Source organism: Heterodontus francisci, chromosome 32 (assembly GCF_036365525.1).
Source record: "Heterodontus francisci isolate sHetFra1 chromosome 32, sHetFra1.hap1, whole genome shotgun sequence".
Lineage (NCBI taxonomy): Eukaryota > Metazoa > Chordata > Chondrichthyes > Heterodontiformes > Heterodontidae > Heterodontus > Heterodontus francisci.
Window position 1 is genome coordinate 7191956 of NC_090402.1, and position 25370 is coordinate 7217325.

The 25370-nt window shown below is 43.8% G+C and overlaps 1 protein-coding gene across 1 annotated transcript in view; it reads right to left on the minus strand.

Moving 5' to 3' along the window:
• odf2a (outer dense fiber of sperm tails 2a) overlaps positions 1–25370 on the minus strand; it is a 120599-nt gene that overhangs the window by 1293 nt on the left and 93936 nt on the right. Inside the window, exons 20-24 of the mRNA XM_068012130.1 lie at positions 17743–17861; positions 14745–14806; positions 11076–11174; positions 6475–6579; positions 212–239 (exon numbers count right to left, since the gene is read on the minus strand). Coding sequence (XP_067868231.1) covers positions 212–239; positions 6475–6579; positions 11076–11174; positions 14745–14806; positions 17743–17861 — 413 coding nt within the window. The remainder of the gene's footprint in view (positions 1–211; positions 240–6474; positions 6580–11075; positions 11175–14744; positions 14807–17742; positions 17862–25370) is intronic.

Here is a 25370-nt window from a genome sequence, read left to right on the forward strand (position 1 = left end):
GAGAGAGGGAAAAAAAGAGACAAAGGAAAAATGTAAACATTTGCTGGCTGATTTGCCCATTAATAACAACATGTGTCTTTAACTCATGGTATTCTTCCAGCAAGATCCAGCCCACTAAACATTTGGACTTAAACTTCTCTGATTGGAAGTTCTACAGTGAGCTAAATAATCATTCCAGCTTAATTTTTTTTTAAAAACAAAATGTACAAACCTCTTTGGTGCGTTGTGCTTGCAGTTTCCTAAAAAAAAAACAGTGATAGATTTATACCAGTCATGATTTTGAACCAGTTTTTGATTTGTTATTACTGATGGCCATATTTTGCTGCATTATTCCATTCCTCACCTCACTGTTCAGCTGCTCCAACTACACCATGGGGAAGGACCCCCTTAATTTAAGTAAATCATCGAGCCTTCGTCAGCCTTGCAAACTGTTGGTATGTAAGCCTGTAGCACTATCAATGCACTGAAGCCTCCTTGCCCAGTTTATCTGGAGCCCAGTACTGGAGTTGCCAACTTTGGTTGAATGTATTCCTGGAAGTTTCATCACATGCCCGACTGCCTCCAACCACCCTCTGCTACCACTGGTTGCCCAACATTTCCATCCTTGCGGCACCCTGCCTTTCCAAAGCCAAGTCAGAAACGATAAGACACTTCATTACCAGATTGGATCATTCTAGATTCTTCATTTCCAATATCTTTATAATTGGTAAGCAGAAGTGTTCAAAGAAAATGAAAAAACATAAATCTTTATAATGTCCAATGATTTTTCTCTAGGTTTTTTTTTTATAGAGAGATACAGCACTGAAACAGGCCCTTTGGTCCACCAACAACCACCCATTTATACTTCTTCTTTGGCCTCCTTGTCTCAGGAGACAATGGGTAAGCGCCTGGAGGTGGTCAGTGGTTTGTGGAGCAGCGCCTGGAGTGGCTATAAAGGCCAATACTAGAGTGACAGACTCTTCCACAGGTACTGCAGAAAAAATTGGTTGTCGGGGCTGTTACACAGTTGGCTCTCCCCTTGCGCTTCTGTCTTTTTTCCCTGCCAACTGCTAAGTCTCTTCGACTCGCCACACTTTAGCCCTTTATACTAATCCTACATTAATCCCATATTCCCACCATTCACCTACCTACACTAGGGGCAATTTACAATGGCCAATTTACCTATCAACCTGCAAGTCTTTGGCTGTGGGAGGAAACTGGAGCACCTGGGAGAAACCCACGCAGTCATAGGGAGAACTTGCAAACTCCACACAGGCAGTACCCAGAACTGAACCCGGGTCGCTGGAGCTGTGAGGCTGCAGTGCTAACCACTGCGCCGCCCCTAGGTTTTTCCTGGTAGTAGTGTCCAGGAGATTAATCTTCAATTCCTGGAGACTCCAGACCAATCCTGGAGGGTTGACAATGCTATCCTCAGTCCCACTGAGTTCTTGTCCAGGAGTTAAACAGAATCAGTCTTGCTCTGTGATGGCCTCACTGAATCTAGCAGCTCTATCAAGAAATAGCTGTATCCATCATAGAGTCAATTTTAGGGTCCACTGGTTATAGCAATGACTTCCCAAACACAATTAAACCTCACCATTACGGAATAGTAAAACAGTTTATTTTTTTTAGGTCTAAACTTCACTATGTACAGTTTTGGTCCGTGCTGTACAGTTTTAGTTTCCTTACCCAAGGAAGGCTGTACTTGCTTTGAAGGAAGTGCAACAAAAGTTCATGAGATTGGTTCCTGGGATGAGGTCCTACACGTTTCTTATAAAATTTTGATGTTGCAGACGACCAGCTTTTTCAATCCATAGTGTCTTTAAGTTGTTATGCGCAGTCGTGCGTGCACAATATTTAACACAGAACAAGGCCTGTGTAGTACCTTCAATGCTACGGCCCAGCTGCGCACGTGAGCAGTTTAGTGGGAACATTGGTCCGATGAGGAGAGATTGAGTAGAATGGGCCTCTATTCTCTGCAGTTCAGAAGATTGAGAGGTGACCACATTGAAACACATAAAATTCTTAAGAGGGCTTGACAGGGTAGATGCTGGGAGGCTGTTTCCTCTGGCTGTAGAATCTAGAACCTGAGGTCATAGTCGCAGAATAAAGGGCCAGCCATTTAGGACTGAGATGAGGAGAAATGTCTTCTTTGCTCAGAAGGTTGTGAATCTTTGAAATTCTGTACTCCAGAGAGCTGTGGATGCTCAGTCATTGAGTATATTCAAGACTTAAATCATTAGACTTTTGGGCACCAATGGAATCAAGGTGTTATAGGAATAGGGTGGGAGTGTGGAGTGATGTAGAAGTTCAGCCATGATCTTATTGAATGACGGAGCAGGTGGAAGGGGCTATAAGGCTCTTGCTTATGTTCTAATGACTATAATGCAGTTCTTTTGAGACCTGACAAAATTACAGTTATAATTAAAGGTTTCTAATAACATCAATTCCTCAGCGACCATCCCCATCCCCTCATGATGGGTAGGATTCCAAATACACTGGCAGGCCCCCTAGTACCCAGCGCCAAGTGAATTTTTGCCATGCATGAACCATGAGATTGAGTGTTGACAGGACCATGACCTCAAGGTTAACCAGAAGCTGGGCGGCTGGTGGAATTCTCTCTTCCTGTGGACACTGAGGGTCCCCAGCACTGACTTGGTTTGAGAACAGTTAACTTAAGTCTGACCAGGGATCCTGGGAATCTGCCTGAACCATACGGCTTAGTAGCATATATTTTTTAACCACCACATTGAATCTCCAGGGCTGCCTGTTACAATTGGACTGAGAATTGTAGGAACGGAAGAGGCGATTTAGCCCCTCAAGCCTATTCTGCCATTCAACGAGATTATGGCTGATCTGTGACCCAACTCCATGTACCCGCATTTGCCCCATATCCCAAATACCTTTGGTTAACAAAAATCTACCCGTTTCAGATTTAGAATTAACAGCTGACTAGTATCAACTGCCGTTAGCAGAAGAGGGTTCCAAAGTGCCACCACCCTTTTTGTGTAGAAGTGTCCCATAACTTCAGTCCTGAAAGATCTGGCTCTAAATGTTAGGCTATGTCCCTTGTCCTAGACTCCCCAACTAGTGGAAATAGTGCACTCTATCTACCCTATCAATTCTCAACTAGGTCGCTGGACGGAAAACTTACAGCAACAGAGTTCGACCGGGTATATTGATATGGTTATAACTGCAGTATTTTCCTCAATCTTGTGATCGACCAATATCAGAGTAATTGGCCTTGATTATTTATTTACGACATTCGCACTCATTCATCATTCATGGTGTTCAAAATTGAGGGGTTTTGATAGATTAAATAGAGAGGAATTGTTTTCATGGTAGGGGGTCAGTAACCAGAGGATTAAGACTTAAGGTAAATCGACAAACAAACTAGAGACGAGATGCTTTTTTTCTTTATAAATACAGCGAGATTTTATGATCAGGAATACGCTGCAGAGAGGGATGGGAAGTTTCTACTCTTGTGCGAAGCCTGTGAACTTCACATTTGTGTCCTCTAGCCTTTTGCTCACTGTTTAAGTTAACTACCTTGTTCAGTCAAACCTCATCTATACCTTTCATTACAAGATGAAGGGCAGCACAGTGGCGCAGTGGTTAGCACTGCAGCCTCACAGCTCCAGCGACCCGGGTTCAATTCTGGGTACCGCCTGTGTGGAGTTTGCAAGTTCTCCCTGTGTCTGCGTGGGTTTCCTCCGGGTGCTCCGGTTTCCTCCCACATGCCAAAAGACTTGCAGGTTGATAGGTAAATTGGCCATTATAAAAATTGCCCCTCGTATAGGTAGGTGGTAGGGAAATATAGGGACAGGTGGGGATGTGGTAGGAATATGGAATTAGTGTAGGATTAGTATAAATGGGTGGTTGATGGTCGGCACAGACTTGGTGGGCCGAAGGGCCTGTTTCAGTGCTGTATCTCTAAAAAAAAAAGATGACTGTTAGTAATCTCCCCTCCGGATGTTCTCAAGTGAGGAAAGAGTTTCGCTCTATAATCACACTTAAAGCCTAGTCTTTGACGAAGATACTGATAAAGAAAGGGAGAATAGAATATAAATGTAAGCTAGCAAAAAATATAAAAACTGGAGAGGGTGCAGAGGAGGTTCACCAGGATGTTGCCTGGTATGGAGGGCGCTAGCTATGAAGAGAGGTTGAGTAGATTAGGATTATTTTCATTAGAAAGACGGAGGTTGAGGTGTACAAAATCATGAGAGGTATAGACAGGGTGGATAGCAAGAAGCTTTTTCCCAGAGTGGGGGATTCAATTACTAGGGGTCACGAGTTCAAAGTGAGAGGGGAAAAGTTTAGGGGGGATATGCGTGGTAAGTTCTTTACGCAGAGGGTGGTGGGTGCCTGGAACGCGTTGCCAGTGGAGGTGGTAGACGCGGGCACGATAGCGTCTTTTAAGATGTATCTAGACAGATACATGAATGAGCAGGAAGCAAAGAGATACAGACCCTTAGAAAATAGGCGACATGTTTAGATAGAGGATCTGGATCGGCGCAGGCTTGGAGGGCCGAAGGGCCTGTTCCTGTGCTGTAATTTTCTTTGTAAAAGCTTCTATAGGTACATAAAAAGGAAAATTTTGAATAAGACAAATGTGAGTGAGTCCATTACAGACAGAGTCAGGAGAATTTATAACAGGGAATAGAAATAGCAGAGAAGCTAAATGATTACTTTGTGTCTGTCTTCACTGAGGAAGATACAAAAAATCTCCTAGAATTAGAGATCCAAGGGACTAGGGAGAATGAGGCATTGAAGGAAAATGGTATGAGTAAGAAGATTGAATTGGAGAAATAAATGAGGCTGAAGGTTGATAAGTCCACAGGACCTGATATTCTACATCCCAGAGTGTTGAAAGAGGTAGCTATGGAGATAGTGGATGCATTGATGATCATCTTCCAACATTCTATAGATTCTGGAGCAGTTTCTGCAGATTGGAAGGTAGCAAATGTCACCCACTATTTAAGAAGGGAGGGAGACAGAAAACCGGGAATTACAGATCTGTTAGCCTTCCATCAGTCATTGGGAAAATGCTGGAATCTATTCTAAAGGATGTGTTAAATGGACACTTGGATAATAATGATCTGAGTGGGCATAGTCAACATGGATTTATGAACATGGAGTTTTTTGAGGATGTTACTAACAGAATTAATAAAGGGGAGTCAGTGGACATGGTAAACTTGGATTTTCAAAAAGCCTTTGATAAAGTCCCCCACAGGAGGTTGGTTAGCAAAATTAAAGCACAATGGATAGGAGGTAATATACTGGCATGGATTAAGGATTGGTTAACAGGCAGAAAACAGAGAGTAGGAACAAACGGGTCATTCTCGCATTGGCAGGCTGTGACTAGTGGGGTACTGCAGGGACCAGTGCTTGGGCCCCAGCTGTTCGCAAATACATCAATGATTTGGATGCGGGGACCAAATGTAATATTTCCAAGTTCGCGGATGACACAAAACTAGGTGGGAATGTGTGTTGTGAGGAAGATGCAAAGTGGCTTCAAGGGGATTTGGAAAGACTTAGTGAGTGGGCAAGAACGTGGCAGATGGAATTTAATGTGGAAAAATATGAGGTAATCCACTTTGGTAGGAGAAACAGGTGTGCAGAGTATTTCTTAAATGGTAAGAGATTAGAAAGTGTAGATGCACAAAGGGACCTGGGTGTCCTTGTCAATAAGTCATTGAAAGCTAACATGCAGGTACAGCAAGCAATTAAGAAGGCTAATAGTATGTTGGCCTTTATCGCAAGAGGATTTGAGTACAGGAGTAGTGAAGTCTTGCTTCAATTGTATAGAACGTTGGTTAGACCACACCTGGAGTACTGTGTGCAGTTATGGTCCCCTTACCTTAGGAAGGATATTATTGCCATAGAGGGAGTGCAACGAAGGTTCACCAGACTTGTTCCCAGGATGGTGAGACTGTACTATGAAGAGAGATTGGGGAAACTGGGCCTGTATTCTCTAGAGTTTTGAAGAATGAGAGGTGATCTCATTGAAACCTACAAAATACTTAAAGGGATAGACAGGGTAGATGCAGCTAAGATGTTTCCCCTGGTTAGGGAGTCTAGAACCAGGGGACACAATTTCAAAATAAGAGGGAAGCCTCTTAGGACAGAAATGAGGAGAAATTTCTTTACTCAGAGGGTGTGAATCTTTGGAATTCTCTACCCCTGAGGACTGTGGAAGCTCAGTCATTGAGTATGTTTAAAGCAGAGATTGACAGATTTCTAACTACAAATGACATAAGGGGATATGAGGATAGGATGGGAAAAAGGCATTGAAGTGGATGATCAGCCATGATTGTATTGAATGGCGGAGCAGGCTCCACGGGCTGAATGGCCTACTCCTATGTTCCTATGATCAAAATGTGAAAAAAAACATTAACAAGCCAAAAATAGTTTTGCTAATTAAACAGCAAGACCAATGATATCCTTGGGAATGTATCCCTGAAATCCTTCATAATTTGCGACATGTAGCTTTACCGTTCTCCTGAGGTAGCAGGTAGATCGTGAGATCTGGAATTTCTGAACAATCCACCAGTCTTTTGAAGTGTTCCATAATAGCAGAGCTTACTGTCAAATTCCTCCCTGCAAAGGCAGATAGCTGTTAAATTTGGTATCTCTTCAGTCAGTTAACAAATACATTATGCCATTATCTCAGGATTACTCCCAGTCCCACGTGCAAGTGAGCATAGGAATAGGTAATTGAGCAAACATGTGGCTGGAGAACTGGTGTAGGAGGGAGGGCATCAGATTTCTGAGACATTGGGACTGGTTCTGCGGCAGGTGGGATGGGTTGCATCTTAGCAGGACAGGGATGAATAACCTTGCAGGGAGATTTGCTAGTGCTGTTGGGGAGGGTTTAAACTAGATTGTCAGGGGGATGGAAACCAAAGAGGGAGCTCAGATTGGAGGAAAGCAAAAGTGGTAATTTGTCAGGGGTGAGGGAACCAGGAACAAATATTAGAGAGGAATACCATGGTGCACAAAATACTGGGGGAGACAGATAGCACGACAGTAGGGAATGGTATGTTATTAGGTGGGGTCAGAATAAGGGAGAAAGTAATCAAGTCTGAATCAGGGTTAATGTGCATGTATGTGAATGCACGGAGTATGGTTAATAAGACTGGTGAGGTACAGGCGCAGAATGCCACGTGGAAATATGATGTTGTGGCTATAACAGAGACCTGGCTCAAAAAAGGGCAGGACTGGGTGTTAAATATTCCTGGATACATAAGAACATAAGGTGAACATACAAGGTGTTCAGGAAAGATAGGAAAGGAAAAAAAGGGGGAGGGGTGGTGGTATTGATTAAGGAGAGCATTGCAGTGCTGGAGAAAAAGGATATCCCAGAGGGGTTGAGGACATAATCAATTTGGCAAGAGCGAAGGAACCAAAAAGGTGCAGTTACATTGCTCGGTGTGTTGTCGATAGGCCACCAGCTAGTGGGAAGGACGCGAAGGAACAAATTTGCACGGAAATTACTCAGAGGTGCAAAAATTATAGGGTAGTTTTTAATGGGGGACTCTTAATTATCCAAACATAATATTGGGATAATAGTATTATAAAGGGCAGTGAAGGGCAAGAGTTCCGAGAGTGTGTTCAGGAAAATTTTCTACAGCAGTATATTGTGAATCCAACGTGAAAGGAGGCACTCCTAGACCTGGTTCTTGGGAATGAGATGGGCCAAGTGGATCAAGTATCAGTAGGAGAGCATTTAGGGTATAGTGATCGTTGTATCATAAGGTTTAGGCTAACTGTGGAAAAGGACAAAGAGCAATCCAGGGTAAGAATAATTAACTGGGGGAAGTCCAACTGCAATGGGGTAAGAATGGAGCTGGGACAAATAAATTGGAGTCAAAAGCTGGCAGGAAAACCTGTAGGTGAATAATGGGCTACCTTCAAAGAAGAGATAGTTCGGCCACAGTCAAGTTATGTTCCCTCGAAGGGGAAAAGTAGAGCAAACAAATCCAGAGCTCCTTGGATGACAAAAGAGGTAGAAATTAAGATAAAGAAGAAAATGTGTAATTATGACAGATGCCAGGTAGAAAATACTATCAAGAACCAAGCTGAATATAGAAGGTCCAGAGGGGAAGTGAAAAAGCAAATAAGAGAAGCAAAGAGGGAGCATGAGAAGAGACTGACAGCTAGCATTAAAGGAAAATCCCAAAGTTTTCTATAGGCATATAACTAGTAAAAGGAGGAGTGGGGCCAATTAGAGATCAGAAAGAGGATTTACACATGGAGGCAGAGGACATAGCTGAGGTACTAAATGAATACTTTGCATCTGTCTTTACCAAGGACAAAGATACAATCCAGACAATGTTGAAAGAGAAGGTAAGTCAGACACTAGAGGGGTGTAAAATTGATAAAGAGGAAGTATTAGATAGGCTGTCTGAACTTAAAGTGGATAAAGCACTTTGCATCCAAGATACATCCAAGGATACTGAGGGAAGTGAGGGTGGAAATCGCAGAGGCACTGGCCATAATTTCAGTCTTCTTTAGACTCGGGGGTGGTGCCAGAGGACTGGAGAATTGTGAACGTTACACCCTTGTTCTAAAAAGGGTGTAAAAATAAGCCCAGCAACTGCAGACCAGTCAGTTTAACTTCGGTGGTGGGAAAACCTCTGGAAAAAATAATTCGGGACAAAATCAATAGTCACATGGACAAATGTGAGTTAATTAAGGAAAGCCAGCACATATTTCTTAAGGGAAAATCATGCTTAACTAACTTGCTAGAGTTTTTTGAGGAGGTAACAGAGAGGGTTGATGAGGGCAATGCTGTTGATGTGGTGTACATGGACTTTCAAAAGGCATTTGATACAGTGCCACACAACAGACTTGTGAGCAAACTTGTAGCTCATGGAAATAAAAGGGACGGTAGCAACACAGATATGAAATTGGCTGAGTGACAGGAAACAAAGAGTAGTGGTTAATGGATGTTTTTCGGGCTGGAAGAAGGTTTATAGTGGAGTTCCCCAGGGATCTGTGTTGGGACTCTTGCTTTTCCTGATACATATTAATGACCTAGACCTTGGTGTACAGGGCAAAATTTCAAAGTTTGCAGATGATACGAAACTTGGAAGCATTGTGAACTGTGAGGAGGATAGTGTAGAACTTCAAAAGGACATAGAGAAGTTGGTGGAATGGACAGACAGATGGCAGATGAAGTTCAATGCAGAGAAATGTGAGGTGATTCATTTTGGTAGAAGAACATGGAGAGACAATATAGAATAAAGGGCACAATTCTAAAGGGGGTGCAGGAGCAGAGGGACCTGGGTTTATATGTGCATAATTCATTATAGGTGGCCGGACCGGTTGAGAGAGCAGTTAATAAAGCATGCAGTATCCTGTGCTTTATTATTAAAGGCAGAGAGTACAAGAGCAAGGGAGGTATGCTGAGCTTGTATATGACATTAATTCGGCCTCAGCTGGAGTATTGCGTCCAGTTCTGGGCACCGCACTAGAGAAAAGACGTGAGGGCATTGGAGAAAGTACTGAAGAGAGTCACGAGAATGGTTCCAGGGATGAGGAATTTCCGTTATGAAGATAGATTGGAGAAGTTAGGACTGTTTTCCTTGAAGAGAAGGCGGAAAGGTGATTTGATAGAGGTATTCAAAATCATGAGGGGTCTGGACAGAGTAGATAGAGAGAAACTCTTCCCACTCGTGAAAGGATCGAGAGCGAGAGGGCACAGATTTAAAGTATTTGCTAAGAGAAGCAAAAGTGGCATGACGAAAAACTTTTTCACGCAGTGAGTGGTTAAGGTCTGGAATGCGCTGCCTGAGAACATGGTGGAGGCAGGTTCAATTGAAACATTTGAAAGGGAATTAGACAGTTATATGAAAAGGAAGAATGTACAGAGTTATGGGGAAAAGGTGGGGGAATGGGACTGAGGGAATTGCTCTTTCAGAGAGCCAGTGCAGATACGATGGGCTGAATGGCCTTGTTTGTGCAACCTCTTCTGTTATCTGTATTCCAAACTACTTTATTTGAATAAAGTTGTATTCTTGTGTTGAAATGTCTTCATTCCTGTACGGAGGTTATTGCTATATTGTACATTTGAGATCAGGAGTGGGAGGATCTCCATTATCCGCCAACTCCTACTATTCACCCCTTTTGTATTATGGCGAATAATGGAAGTTGTGCTGTATATTTTTCAGTAAACTATTATAGAATACAAGTATTGCATATTTTCAGCAGAGAATAATTTGATCTGAAAATTAAGTTCACATGTAATCAATGTTTGACTGTACTGGGATGGAACAATAATTTTCATTTATTTAGAACCTTTAACAGACAAAGAGGCTCCAAGGTGCTTCACAGGAGCGTAATCAGACAGAAATTGAGACTGAGCCAAGAAAGGAGACATCAGGATATTAGGGCAGGAGACTAAAATCTTGGTCAAAGAGGTAGGTTTTAAGTAGGGCCTTAAAAAGGAGAGAGGGGCAGAGAAGTTTTAGGAGGGAACTCCAGAGACAAGAGCCTAGATAGCTGAAGGCATGGCTGCCAATGCTAGGATGAAGGGAGTGGGATGCACAAGAGACCAGAGTTGGAGGTACGCAGAGTTCTCAGAGTTAAGAGGAGGTTACCGAAGTAGGGAGAAGCAAGACCATGAAGGTATTTGAACACAAGGATAAGAATTTCAAAATCAAGGTGTTGTTGAACCACCGTTATAGCCAATTAAAGTCAGTAGGCATAGGGCTAATGGGTCAGTAGGACATGGTGTAAGTTAGGATATGGGCAGCAGAGTTTTTGATGAACTCATATTTATAGAGGGTGGAAGATGGCCAATGTTAGTCACCAATATGATGAAGTACCCCTCTTCTGATGAGTGTTCCACTCAACCAACTGCACTAGCACTGATCAGATTTATTCCAACTGTAGCAGTTGGATTTGAGTGACAAACAGCATTGGGATAAACATGTTACCTACTCCTTGGAAATGGATCAGCATTTCTGGAATATGGATGTTAGGTAGTGAGGAAACCTAAGATCTTGGGATACACAATACACTTTGTACACTGCATCATCCGATGGTAAAAGGAATTTTGACTTTCTGATCAATACGTAATTGTATCTTACCAAATAAGAAGAAGGTGTCAGTAGTACATTTCCCATGGTTGTAGTGATGGAATATAACATATTCAGTGTTAGAAGCTAAAATTTTGTACCCTGAGTCACCTATAGAAGCAAAGGAAAAAAAAAGACTCGCGTTTATATGGAATTTCTATAGCACCTTTCATGACCTCAGGTCGTCTCAAAGTGCTTCACAGCCAATGAAGTGTAGTTACTAATGTAGGAAATAGTCATAGTCATAGAGATACAGCACTCAAACAGGCCCTTCGGCCCACCGAGTCTGTGCTGACCATCAACTACCCATTTATATTAATCCTACATTAAACCCATATTCCCTACCACATCCCCACCTTCCCTCAATTCTCCTACCACCTACCTACACTAGGGGCAATTTACAATGACCAATTTACCAATCAACCTGCAAGTCTTTGGCTGTGGGAGGAAACCGGAGCACCCAGCGGAAACCCACGTGGTCACAGGGAGAACTTGCAAACTCCACACAGGCAGTACTCAGAACCGAACCCAGGTTGCTGGAGCTGTGAGGCTGTGGTGCTAACTACTGCGCCGCCCCTGTGATAGCTGATTTGTGCACAAGCTCTCACAAACAGTAATGTGATAATGACCAGATAATCTGTTTGGCAATGTTGCCTGAGGGATAAAGTTACCCACAACACCGGGGAGAACTCCCCTGATATTTTAAGTCCACCTGAGATGGCAGACGGGGCTTTAGATTTAACATTTCATCCATAGGACAGTGCCTCAGACAGTGCAGCACTCCCACAGTACTGACTCTCCGACAGTGCAATGCTTCCTCAGTACTGCACTACAGTGTCAGCCTGGAATATATGTCTTGAACCTACAACCTTCTGTCTTGGAGGCTAGAGTGTTAACCACTGAGCCACAGCTGAGACAGGAGAACTAGACTTGTACAAGACAATGGAGGCGAGAGTCCTACTGAGCCAAGTGTTGCTTGAGGGAGAAATTTTGACCAGGGCAATAAGAAAACACCCTGGTCTTTTCCGAGTAGTCCCACGAGCTCTTTAAAGTCCACTGGAACAGCAGATGAAGCCTCAATTTAACATCTCAAAGGACAGCAGCACCCTCTCAGTACTGCACTGAAATATCAGCCTAAATGGCATGCTATAGTTCTGGGCTGGAACTTACAAGAAATTCTAATCATAAAAGAGTTGTGTTAGTAGTCTCGGGTAGAGTTGGTGGGTGGGGTACAAACCAGGACTAGGTACAGCTGTTAGTGGATCGATTGAGGAATGGCGTCAACAAGTATCGGGGCGTCTCGATCGAAGCGAGTGTGAAGAATGGAAGTGACAGCAGGAGCAGCCACAACCTGTATTTATTTAGCCTCTTTAAAGTAGTGAAGCATCCCAAGGCGCTTCACAGAACTTAAGACACTGAACCACATAAGGAGATATTAGGACAGGTGACCCAAAGCTTGGTCAAAGAGGTAGGTTTTAAGGAGCATCTTAAAGGGAGGAGAGAGGGAGGTGGAGATGTTTAGGGAGGGAATTCCAAAGCTTAGGGCCCAGGCCACTGAAGGCACAGCAACCAAATGGTAGAGCAATGAAAATTAGGGATGCTCGAGAGTCCGGAATTGGAGGAGCAGGAGGATTGTAGGGCTGGAGCAGGTTACAGAGATAGGGAGGGACAAGGCCGTGGAGGGATTTGAAAACTAGAATGAGAATTTTTAAAATCAGGCATTGCTAGTGTAGGTCAGTGAGCATAGGGAGTGACTGGTGAACGGGACTTGGCACAGTTAGTATACAGGCAGCAGGGCTTCACCCTGATGCAGCAGGAGATGCCGCTGCAGGTTTGAGATGCATTCTTGGTGCAGCATAGATGGAATTAAGCAACACAAATGCAACAATCTTCAGCCAGAAGTGCCGAGTTGATGATCCATCATGGCCTCCTCCTGAAGTCCCCAGCATCACAGATGCCAGACTTCAGCCAATTCGATTCACTCCGCGTGATATCAAGAAACGACTGAAAGCACTGGATACTGCAAAAGCTATGGGCCCTGACAATATTCCGGCAATAGTACTGAAGACCTGTGCTCCAGAACTTGCCGCACCCCTAGCCAAGCTGTTCCAGTACAGCTACAACACTGGCATCTACTTGGCAATGTGGAAAATTGCCCAGGTATGTCCTGTACACAAAAAGCAGGACAAGTCCAACCCGGCCAATTACCGCCCCATCAGCCTACTCTCAATCATCAGTAAAATGATGGAAGGTGTCATCCACAGTGCCATCAAGCGGCACTTGCTTAGCAATAACCTGCTCAGTGACACTCAGTTTGGGTTCCGCCAGTGCCACTCAGCTCCTGACCTCATTACAGCCTTGGTTCAAACACGGACAAAAGAGCTGAACTCGAGAGGTGAGGTGAGAGTGACTGCCCTTGACATCAAGGCAGCATTTGACCAAGTATGGCATCAAGGAGCCCTAGCAAAACTGAGGTCAATGGGAATTGGGGGGAAATCCCTCCGCTGGCTGGAGTCATACCTAGCGCAAAGGAAGATGGTTGTGGTTGTTGGAGGTCAATCATCTGAGCTCCAGGACATCACTGCAGGAGTTTCTCAGGGTAGTGTCCTAGGCCCAACCATCTTCAGCTGCTTCATCAATGACCTTCCTTCAATCATAAGGTCAGAAGTGGGGATGTTTGCTGATTGCACAATCTTCAGCACCATTCGCGACTCCTCAAATACTGAAGCAGTCCATGTAGAAATGCAGCAAGACCTGGACAATATCCAGGCTTGGGCTGATAAGTGGCAAGTAACATTCGCGTCACACAAGTGCCAGGCAATGACCATCTCCAACAAGAGAGAATCTAACCATCTCCCCTTGACATTCAACGGCATTACCATCACTGAATCCCCCATTATCAACATCCTAGGGGTTACCATTGACCAGAAACTGAACTGGAGTAGCCATATAAATACCGTGGCTACAAGAGCGGGTCAAGGCTAGGAATCCTGAGGTGTGTAACTCATCTCTTGACTGCCCAAAGCCTGTCCACCATCTACAAGGCACAAGTCAGGAGTGTGATGGAATACTCTCCACTTGCCTGGATGGGTGCAGCTCCAACAACACTCAAGAAGCTCGACACCATCCAGGACAAAGCATCCCGCTTGATTGGCACCCCATCGACAAACATTCACTCCCTCCAGCACCGACGCACAGTGGCAGCAGTGTGTACCATCTACAAGATGCACTGCAGCAATGCACCAAGGCTCCTTAGACAGCACCTTCCAAACTCGCGACCTCTACCAACTAGAAGGACAAGGGCAGCAAATACATGGGAACACCACCACCTGCAAGTTCCCCTCCAAGTCACACACCATCCTGACTTGGAACTATATCGCCGTTCCTTCACTGTCGCTGGGTCAAAATCCTGGAACTCCCTTCCTAACAGCACTGTGGGTGCACCTACCCCAAATGGACTGCAGCGGTTCAAGAAGGCAGCTCACCACCACCTTCTCAAGGGCAATTAGGGATGGGCAATAAATGCTGGCCTGGCCAGTGATGCCCACATCCCATGAATGAATAAAAAAAACAACATTCTTGCTCTGTGCCACCAATCTTGGAGTTCTGCAAGTCCTACTCTTGTTGCTTACCCTGAAGAGCCCAAAGAGACATATTTAAATAATAAAAAATTCCACCAACCTTTAGAAGTACTGACAGAAGAATTGGAGTAGTTTATCTCTATTTTTGTGCATATTCCATCCCTGTTATGTCAGCCAATACAGAAAATGCAACGTTAACGACAAGATACAGAAATTTATTTATTAGCACAAGAGGCAAAATAACTGGAAAAATAACCACGATTACTGGAGGTTTTTCCTTAGCTACAGTAGAGCTGGGAACCAGAGGGCGTGTGTTACCTTTTAAAACTGCTGTAGGAAATGTTTTATTAATTGTATGCACATCAACTTTGTTCAGAAAGGTACAGATTAAATTATTTAACTTGTAGTATTTTTCGAAGTATACGGCCTGCATCTAGCATACGTGCATCACAGCTTAAGTCAGAGATGAGGAGAATTTGTTTTCTCTGAGGATTGTCAGGCTGTGGAATTCTCTTCCCTGGAGAGCAGTGGAGGCAGGGTCATTGAATATTTTTAAAGCTGAGTTCGATAGATTCTTGAATAACAAGGGAGTCACAGGGTATGGGGGGTAGACAGGAAAGTAGAGTTGAGGCCACATTCAGGTCAGCCATGATCTTATCAAATGGCAGAGCAGGCTTGAAGGGCCAAATGACTACTCCTGCTCCTAATGTGTATGTTGGTAGTTCGCAGTATCAAAAGCCCCAGCTATAAAAAGGAGGAAAGTTAGTCATTTCCTGTTAGTCTTCCTCAAGGCAGAAAATCCACGATGATGACATTTGTCCACTCTCAGCCGAGACATTTTTTTTGTGTTTCCAATTTTTGCTTTGCCCCTCCTAAGATAAGCTGCATCGAGTGACTGGGATTTCTGTATTATGTAACTATCCCCCACTAACTGCATTTTTTTGGGAGATAAATAACCCTGCTTTTAGCGAGAGACGTTGGTGCAATTTCGGTCATGAGTTCAGTTTGCTGCAGCCTCTATTTAAATGAAATCTGTAAATAGACTCTGCTTGCTGTAAAACAAACTGTACACTGCAAATCCTGTCACAAATCCTGCCCTGCCTGCAACTCATTGGCTGACACTCTGGTGTCAATAGACACTCCACCTGAACAGTGACACCCTCACTAGGCTGTGCTTCCATTGTAATAGTTGATCTTCTACACATCACCCAACTAGTTTTTATTCATAGTTAGATCTTGATGCAAGTGCCAGCAATCTATCCGCTGGTAGGGGACACCACATCGGAGCTCAATCCGGCCTTCACCCAGCCTGTCCAGTAGGGTGCACTGCAGCGTGACGAGCATTGGGTCAACGTTGGTCAACTTTCCCGTCATCACCCTAGGGTGCTGTGTCCAGCTTTAATTACTGCTGCCCAGTCGAGATCCGCTATTTCTGAGCCTCTTACAGGGTGGCTAGTGAAAGAGGAGCTGCTTCTTACCCATCGCGGCCATGTAATGATTCCTCCCAAAGGAATTTATGACTTACCTTGGTGATTCTCCAAGACAAATATCAGGACAACATCCCAAAAGGAAAGACAGGCCATCAAAGGAATTTGGTTTGGGCTGTTGCCATCAAGTTTAATTGGATAGAAGCCAGCAGCACAGAATACAGCCCCAACTGTCATATCTGCAGCGGTCTAGTCCAAAATCCGTGAGGGATAGTTTTATTTCCCAATTTCCTGGAGTAGGGCAAGTGATTTGGTTCTGTACAATTTTTTTTAAAAATTCATTCAAATGATGCGAGCAGCACCAGTCAGGCCAGCATTTATCAACCCTCTCTAATTGGTCTAGAGAAAGTGGTGGTGAGCTGCTTTTTTGGACACAACGGAGTGGCTTGCTAGGCCATTTCAGAGGGCAGTTAAGAATCAAGCACATCGCTGTGGGTCCGGAGTAGCATATAGGCCAGACCGAGTAAGGGTGGCAGATTTCCATCCCTAAAGGACATTAGTGAAGCAGAAGAGTTTTTTTGATGACAATCCAATAGGTTTGTGCTTGCCTTTATGGAGTCTAGCTTTTTATTTAATCATCTTAATTTAAATTCCACCAGCTGCTGTGGTGGGAATTGAATGTGTGTGTTCAGTTCATTAATCCCGGCCCTGGATTACTAGTCCAGTAACAATCACAATGCTACCATATCCCTATGTGTATTGCATAAATCATTGCCAAAGTTGTGGAAATTTTGCATTAGAAGATAAAAGAGGCAGCAAAGTGCTTGTTTCTGAGTGGATCAGAGTATTAGACAATCACATTTTTAAAACATATTTGGGATATCAGTGGCACTGGCAAGGTCGGCATTCATTGTCCAACCCTAGTTGCCCTGAGAAATTGGTGGTTGGCCTTTTTGACCTGCTGCAGTCTTGGAGTTGATTGTTCTCCTACAATGGTGTTGGTAGGAAATTTCAGGATTTTGAGCCAGCGATGACAAAAGAATGGCAATATACGCCCCAGTCGGAAGGGAATTTGGAGGTGCTGCTTTTCCTGTACCTTGATGTTCTTCATGGGAGCGGTCACATGAGTGTAAGGTGCTGTTGAAGGGTGTCCGCATTTGCAGGTGACTCCCTAGGAGCGTTAATATTTACAGGGGACTCCTGGGAATGTTTTAGTTTTAGAGATACAGCACTGAAACAGGCCCTACGGCCCACCGAGTCTGTGCCGACCATCAACCACCCATTTATACTAATCCTACACTAATCCCATATTCCTACCACATCCCCACCTGTCCCTTTATTTCCCTACCATCTACCTATACTAGGGGCAATTTATAATGGCCAATTTACCTACCAACCTGCAAGTCTTTTGGCTGTGGGAGGAAACCGGAGCACCCGGAGAAAACCCACGCAGACACAGGGAGAACTTGCAAACTCCACACAGGCAGTACCCAGAATTGAACCGGGGTCGCTGGAGCTGTGAGGCTGCGGTGTGTCAGTACTTACTGGAAGACACACACACACACACACACGAGTTTGAAAAGCATGGTTCCCAATGTACTAATAAGTATCAAACGATTCTCCCATTAGTTTAATTTTATTAAGGAAACAGCTCTAGGTTTTTCAACTTACCGATCGATATGAAGATATAGGGTGCTCCTGTTGTCCATGGCAATCGTTATGCTGTTCAATCCATCAAACCTTTCTGCAGAATTACTGGCAATAGCAATGGTGTACCAATCCCCAAAAGGCTTACAGACAATAAAAGGTGAATGAACAGCAATTGAATACACAGGTGTTGCAGTACTGTAAAAGTAAACACTTTAAAAAAATGTTTGGTGGCGAATTTCCCGGGGGGGGGGGTCTTTCTCCTGTTGGTCTCTACTGAAACTTCGGCAGAGGTTTGTGGGAAGCCCCAGCACAGTGGGAAAATCCCAGAGGAAATTCACCTCCCTCCTATGTGTTTTATATTGAAACACTCTTCAACATAAATTTAATCCATTTTTCAAAGAGTCTTTAATGAAAATCACATGTTAAATTTGATAAAATGTAGCTTAGCCAGCATAAATTTAAGATATTTACTCAGATGTTGTTTAAGTGGGGCATCTTGCAGCCTGCCTCATTAGTTAGAACTTATCCTGCACTTTTCAGCCCTGAATTTATTTTCCTGTCACTTGCTGGAAATGCAAGCTAATAACAGAGAAGGAGATAGGATGAAGTAGTTACATCTAGTTCAGAAAGAGACATAACAAGAGGGAAGGATTGGATTAAAAGTCATAAAGGAAAAGTAAGAAAAACATTAACAACTTAAAATTTGCCATTTCTTAAATCTCCAACAATTGACTATATGCAGGAATGAGGTTGAACAGTTTAAATTGTTCCCTTTCTAGGTCAAAGAGGTTGATTGGCATTGCATTAACAATTATCATGTCGTAAAATAGGTATTTACACTATTAATTACCAGATTTAACTTTCTGCAGCAAGTTTAATGGACAAGTATTTTTTTTTTAAAAAGTAACGGGCAGGTTGAGGGTGAGATGCTGTTTGTGCACAGCTAATGGTGGAGCGATGTAAATTGACCAGCAAGCTCTGGAGATTCACAGCTCATGGCAAATCGCTTACAATCCCCTGAACTTGTTGGCCGATATGCGCATTAATAATGGCAGGTGTTTTAAACACACCGGTATTTTTCCAGCAAGATTTGGCCCAATATTATTTGCATTTTAAAGATTAAGATTTTTCCCACCCATGCAGTTTCAGAACTTCCTCTTCCATCAAAGAGGCTGGGGACACTTTGGCCTGTGGAGCATGATTCGAGAGGGGTGAGCTTGACCAGGGGGCATCCAAACTGAGACGCTCAAGCTAACTGGAGCCCCCACCCCCAAGACTGAGCAATCTAGACCTTGAAGCCTAGACCACTCGATTCTAGTTGGATGTAAATTTCTTGTTCACTTTTTTTTTTGTCTTGCTGGAATTTTGTGGATCTCAGGTTTGGGAAAAGCTGCTCACTGTTGCCTCATTGGTGGATCTGTTAGTATCAACAAGTGGAGGTAGATGTAAAATAACGGGAGCAGGGATTTAAACTTTGTAGGTTGCCTGAGCTCCATAGTATGTACCTAAATGGCTGACAGTCAAAAAGCATGCACAGCCGATCTAATAAATGCTGGCCAAGCCAGCGGTGCCCACATCCCACGAACGAATTAAAAACAATAAACCTTTCCCCCCCATTTACTGTGATTGACATGTCTGTGCTTCCCACCTCCCCCTCTTTTTTCCCCTCCATCTTCCCACCTTACTAAAATGCCTTTTAATCTTTCACTCTTCAATTCTGAAGCATTGCACATCTAAAAGGTCAATAATCTTTCTTTTACAAGTGCCAATTGACCTGCTGTCTGCTACCAGCATTTCCTGTTTAATTTTACAAGCATTCACAATATTTCCTTTTGATTTTCCACTCAGCCCGCCCCACCTTCTGCCAAAGTATGATGTAATGTGCCATCTAGTGGTGTAACCAAGCATTAACAACAACCTGCATTTATATCGCACCTTTAACACCGCACTTCACAGGACTGTAATTAGACCAAGTTACTAAAACTTACATTGTCGTCTACAAGATGCACTGCAGCAACTTAGAGATGTGCAAAGGAAACCCGACCCAAGTCCGAATGCTGGACCTGGAAGCCCGACCCAACCCGAACCCAACACATGCCATCGGATCCTGTCGGGGTCAGGTCGGGTAGCAGGCCTTTACCCAGGTACTGAAGTAAAGGTCTGCCACCCAACCCGACTCCGACGGGTCCCGATGACATGTGTCCGGTTCGGGTCGGGTTTCCTTTACATATCTCTACAGCAACTCACCAAGGCTCCTTAGACACCACCTTTCAAACCTGTGACCTCTACCACCTAGAAGGTCAAAGGTAGCAGATGCATGGGAACATCACCACCTGCAAGTTCACCTCCAAGTCACACACCATCCTGACTTTGAACTATATCGCCGTTCCTTCACTGTCGCTGGGTCAAAATCCTGGAACTTCCTCCCCAACAGCACTGTGGATGTACCTGCACCAGATGGACTGCAGCAGTTCAAGAAGGCAGCTCACCACCACCTTCTCAAAGGGAATTAGGGATGGACAACAAATGCTGGCTTTGCCAGCAACACGCACATCCCATGAAACGAATAATTTTTAAAAACTGGACACGCTACTCCAGTTGAGGCCCAACCAGACCAGTGTTTTATACAAGATTATTATAACTTCCTTAGTGAAGCACAAGTGTTTGTGATTTGCTGTACCTTCATCGTCATTGGGTCAAAATGCTGAAACGCCTTACCTAACAGTATCTTCTCCATATGAACTGCAGCAGTTCAACATCACCACCTTCTCAGGGGTAATTGAGGATGGCAATAAATGCTGGTTCTGTCAGCAACGCCTACCTCTCATGAACAAATTGAAAAATTCATCCCATCGATTATGCAAATCCAAGAGATTGGCAGTCCTGTACTTCAGATTCAAATCTGTCGGTTAACAAACATGCATTTAGATAATCATCTACTCTATTAAAAAAGTTAATTCACTGCCTATCAATGGTGTAGTTTTAAACAGCCAACATTGTTGGTGCACTATTCATCTTTATTCTTCTCTATAATTGACACCGTTGACTGTAACATTCTCTTCCAACACCTCTCCTCCATTGTCCAGACGAGCAGTAGTGCCCTAGCCTGATTCCATTCTTACCTGCAATGTCTTCACTTCTCATTCCGTTGCTTCTGGAGACGCCCAGGATCTATCCTGAGCCCTCCTCCTATTTCCCATCTACATGCTACCCCTCAGCAACATCACCCGTAAACTCGTTACATTCCACATGTACCCTGATGGCACTCAACACCTCTTGACCCCCTCCACTGTCTCTGATTTTCGTACTGCTGGTCTGACATCCAGTACTGGATGAACAGAACTTTATTCCAATTAAATGTTGTGAAGACTTAAAGCTATTGCCTTTAGTCCCTGCCATGAACATTTTTTTTAAATTAATTCATGGGATGTTAGGCATCACTGGCATGGCCAGCATTTACTACCATCCCTAGTTACCCATGAGGTGGTGAGCCACCTTCTTGAACTGCTGCAGTCTGTTTAGAGACAGTATTGCCACAGTGTTGTTAGGTAAGGAGTTCCAGAATTTTGACCCAGCGACAATGAAGGAACAATGATATATTTACAAGTCAAGATGTTGTGTGACGTGGAGGGGAACTGGGAGGTGATTGTGTTCCCATGCACTTGCTCCCTTGCCCTTTTAGGTGGTAGAGGTTGTTGTGTTGTCGAAGAAGCCTTGGCAAATTGCTGCAGTGCATCTTGTAGAGGAGTAAACGCTGGGAGTAAATGTTTAAGGTTTTGGATGGGATGCCGATCAAGTGGACTGCTTTGTCCTAGGTGGTGTTGAGCCTCTTGAGTGTTCCCGAGCCACCAAATCTACCTCCCTCCCTGGCAACTGACTTAAGCTAAACCAGATAGCTCGCAGCCCTGCCATCCTTTTGACCTTGAGCTGAACTTTCGACCCCATGTCCTCTTCATCAAGACCATTTCCATTACATTATCCATCTTCGCCTCAGCCCATCTGCTGTTGAATACCTCATTTATGCCTTTGTTACCTGCAGATTCAACCATACCAGTGCTCTCCTGGTCAGCCTTCCATCTTCCACGCTCCATAGACTTGAGCTCATCCAAAACTGTGCAGCCACGTATTCTAACTTGTACTAAGTCCCATTCACCCATCACCTGTGTGCTCAACTGACCTACAGTGGCTCCTGGTCCAGCAACACCTCAAATTTAAAATCTTAAAAGTTCAAATCCCTCCACTGACACACTCCCAGGGATTCCCTGTAAATCTGTGGACCAGCAGCAATTTGTTGGTGGAGCTACTGGTATGCTGCTGGTCCACAGAAACTGGATTTAACAGCATTGATATCAGAAAGCAGCTGACGAGTGTTGGGCTCCCAGAAAAGTGACTAAACCGCAAAAGTATTTTGTTGGCTGTGAAACACTTTGGGACATCCTAAGGTCGTCCTAAGGTCTTAGAAGGTGCAACATAAATACAAATTCTTCCTTTCTTTTAAAGACCAACATTAGAATAACAAAGGTAGAATACCTGCTTAAAAAAAAACCAGTACGGCATCAGTTTAATTCTTAAACTCACCTCGAACAGATTATGCATGGATGCATTGCTTTCCTTTGTTGTGCAGTCAACGAGTGGTGCAGCCGTACAGGAGATTGCAGAGAAGATCAACACAGACAGAATGTAGAAGAGCTGCATTTTAGGTCTCATACCACTCATACGCTGCAGTATTGACTCAGTTGGGTTCTTCACCACACCAGATTGGGGAAGGTCACACGGAAGGGTCGGATGAAGGATTACAAGGAAACCAAAGCCTTTTAAAGACAGCTGTCACCAATGCAGTGTCAAAGAGGTGGGATTTAGAAATTAAGTCCTTTAACCCTTTGTCGAATGCCAATATAATGCAGTTGTCAAAACTTGCACGCGGCGACCCACTGTGAACGTTAACACACTCCAGGCAAGTACTGTCACACTCCCAAGGACCCCCAGACAAGTACCAACACAACCCCATGGTTCCTAGGTAAATACTAGCACAGTTCTGGGGAGCCCTGGTAAGTATTGGTACAGTGCCAGGAACCACAAGGAGTTAAGAGGTGGCTCTCAGTGAACCCATGCAAGCATTGATACGCTTCTAGGGAACCTTTAATAGGGACCCCTGCAAATATTGGAAACACACTTGGAGATCCTCCTACAAATACAGGCACATTCTTAGGGATCCTCTGTTCCAAATTCTGAAAGATGTGTTTTGGCTATCCCAAGAAAAGAACAAAGTCATCGCTGGTAAATCAACAAAAAACATTGAATGCAGAGGCACTGTGTCGTGTAGCATAACAGCTCAAAGCAGACTTAAATCTGATGACTTTGCATATTAAGCACATGGTGCTGGGATAGTTTAATGTAAAATCAGAAATATGATACTTAGCTTATATAGGCCTTAGTATATTTGGAATAGTGTGTCCAGTTTTGGTTTCCACACATGACATTGAGCTGCCCCCCCCCCCCCCCCCCCCCACCACTCCACCCCCATTCATGGTCTAACTGACAGAGACTAGACTGATAACCAGTCTCTGGGCTCTTAGTTACCAGGAAAGGCTCAGGGAACTGGGGATCTTAGATGTCTTTTAAAAAAAACATCCGTCGCAACTTGTCCTGCCACCGTCAGATGTTACTGCAGTCTGATGGAGCTGGTTTGATTGCCTTTGGGAATGTTGGATAGTTTTTAAAAAAATAATTAATTGGCATTTCATTACCCACTCTGCGCTCCAACTCTGGCCTCCCTTTCTCTTCTTCGAGTTTGGTTGCAAACCTTCAGTTGTCTTGACCTCTCATTTGAACTCTCCCCCTGAACCCCGCTATCTCACTCTCTCCCTCTCTTTAAAAATAAACATCCTCAAAACCCACCTCTTCGACCATGCCTTTGCCGATCTCCCCTAACCCTTTTGCTGCCCTTGCTGGGTGTGGTTTGCACCTCTGTCAGGATATTTCATTATTTTGCAGCCAGACTGCAAGTTGTTTTGGTTGAAAACTGAACAAGTTTTGATTTTATTTCAGAAATGCTACTAGCGTCCTCAAATAGATTAAATACTGTTTATATTCAGACACTGATCTCTTGAAGCATCACAGATATGCATGTGGGTCAACGGGTGTTTTTTGATGTTGGGGTGCTGGGAGAGATATCAATATACACACGGCCTAAATCACATCACCATCATTAAATCCGTATTTCAACTTGAATAAAGCAAGATGTTGTACTTTCTAAAATTCCAAGCGTATTTTGTAACTGAAACCAGAATCTTGTGTGCAAGCAGAGGACAATTTGAGATCTGTATGTACAGCTGCAAGGGATTTGGATAGCTCGATCTAAAAAAAATGGATTTTAGATGTTCCAGAAACAAAAGAAGGTTTGTGTCAAATTTTGGAAACGTTCCCTGTATTTGGACAGAAGATGCAAGTCATGTTTAATATGACAAGTTAATGACAAGGTGAATTACAACAAACTGTCAAATTAATTGTAACCATCATTCGATAATCAACATCTACAACTTGCATTTATATATCATCTTTGAGAGGCAGAGAGGTTTAGGCAGATAATTCCAGAGCTTCGGGTCAAGGCAGCTGAAGGCACAAACGCCAATGATGGAATTGGAGGAACGTAGAGATCTTAGAGGGTTGCAGGACTGGAGGTTACAGAGATAGGGAGCAGCAAGGCCATGAGGGATTTGAAGACAAGGAGGAGAATTTTAAAATTGAGGCATTGCCAGACTGGGTAGGTTAGGGGCGGCACAGTGGCTAGCACCACAGCCTCACAGCTCCAGCGACCTGGGTTCAATTCTGGGTACTGCCTGTGTGGAGTTTGCAAGTTCTCCCTGTGTCTGTGTGGGTTTTCTCCGGGTACTCTGGTTTCCTCCCACAAGCCAAAAGACTTGCAGGTTGGTAGGTAAATTGGCCATTATAAATTGCCCCTAGTATAGGTAGGTGGTAGGGAAATATAGGGACAGGTGGGGATGTGGTAGGAATATGGGATTAGTGTAGGATTAGTATAAATGGGTGGTTGATGGTCGGCACAGACTTGGTGGGCCGAAGGGCCTGTTTCAGTGCTGTATCTCTAAAAAAAAAAACAGGGGTGATGGATGAAGTGGACTTGGCGCAAGTTAGGATACAGCCCGCTGAGTTTTGCACGAGCTCAAGATCAAGCACAAAAAACGTCATCAATTTTCTATTAACAGCAACATTTATATAGCACTAGAGTTATCCCCATTCTCCTAAACCATTAGTTATCCCTTAATCATCACTAAATCAGATTATATGGTAATTAGCACATTGCTGTTTGTGGGATCTTGCTGTGCGCAAATTGGCTGCTGTGTTTCCTACATTGGAACAGTGACGACACTTCAAAAGTACTTCATTGGCTGTGAAAAGCTCTATTATAAATGCATGTCTTTATTTTTGTTGAGGGCAGAAGTAGGAGGTGAGGAGAACATAGCAGCAATGATATGTGAGTGGCAGAGTTTTGGAGAAGATAAGCCTAAAGGAGACAAATGCATGGATGAGGAAAGATAGGGAAAGAGCTGATTGAAGTTTCACTAATAGATTGTTACATTTTGAAGCTTAGTTCAGGCTTAAATAGCAAAGTGAGGTCGTACATGGTTGGG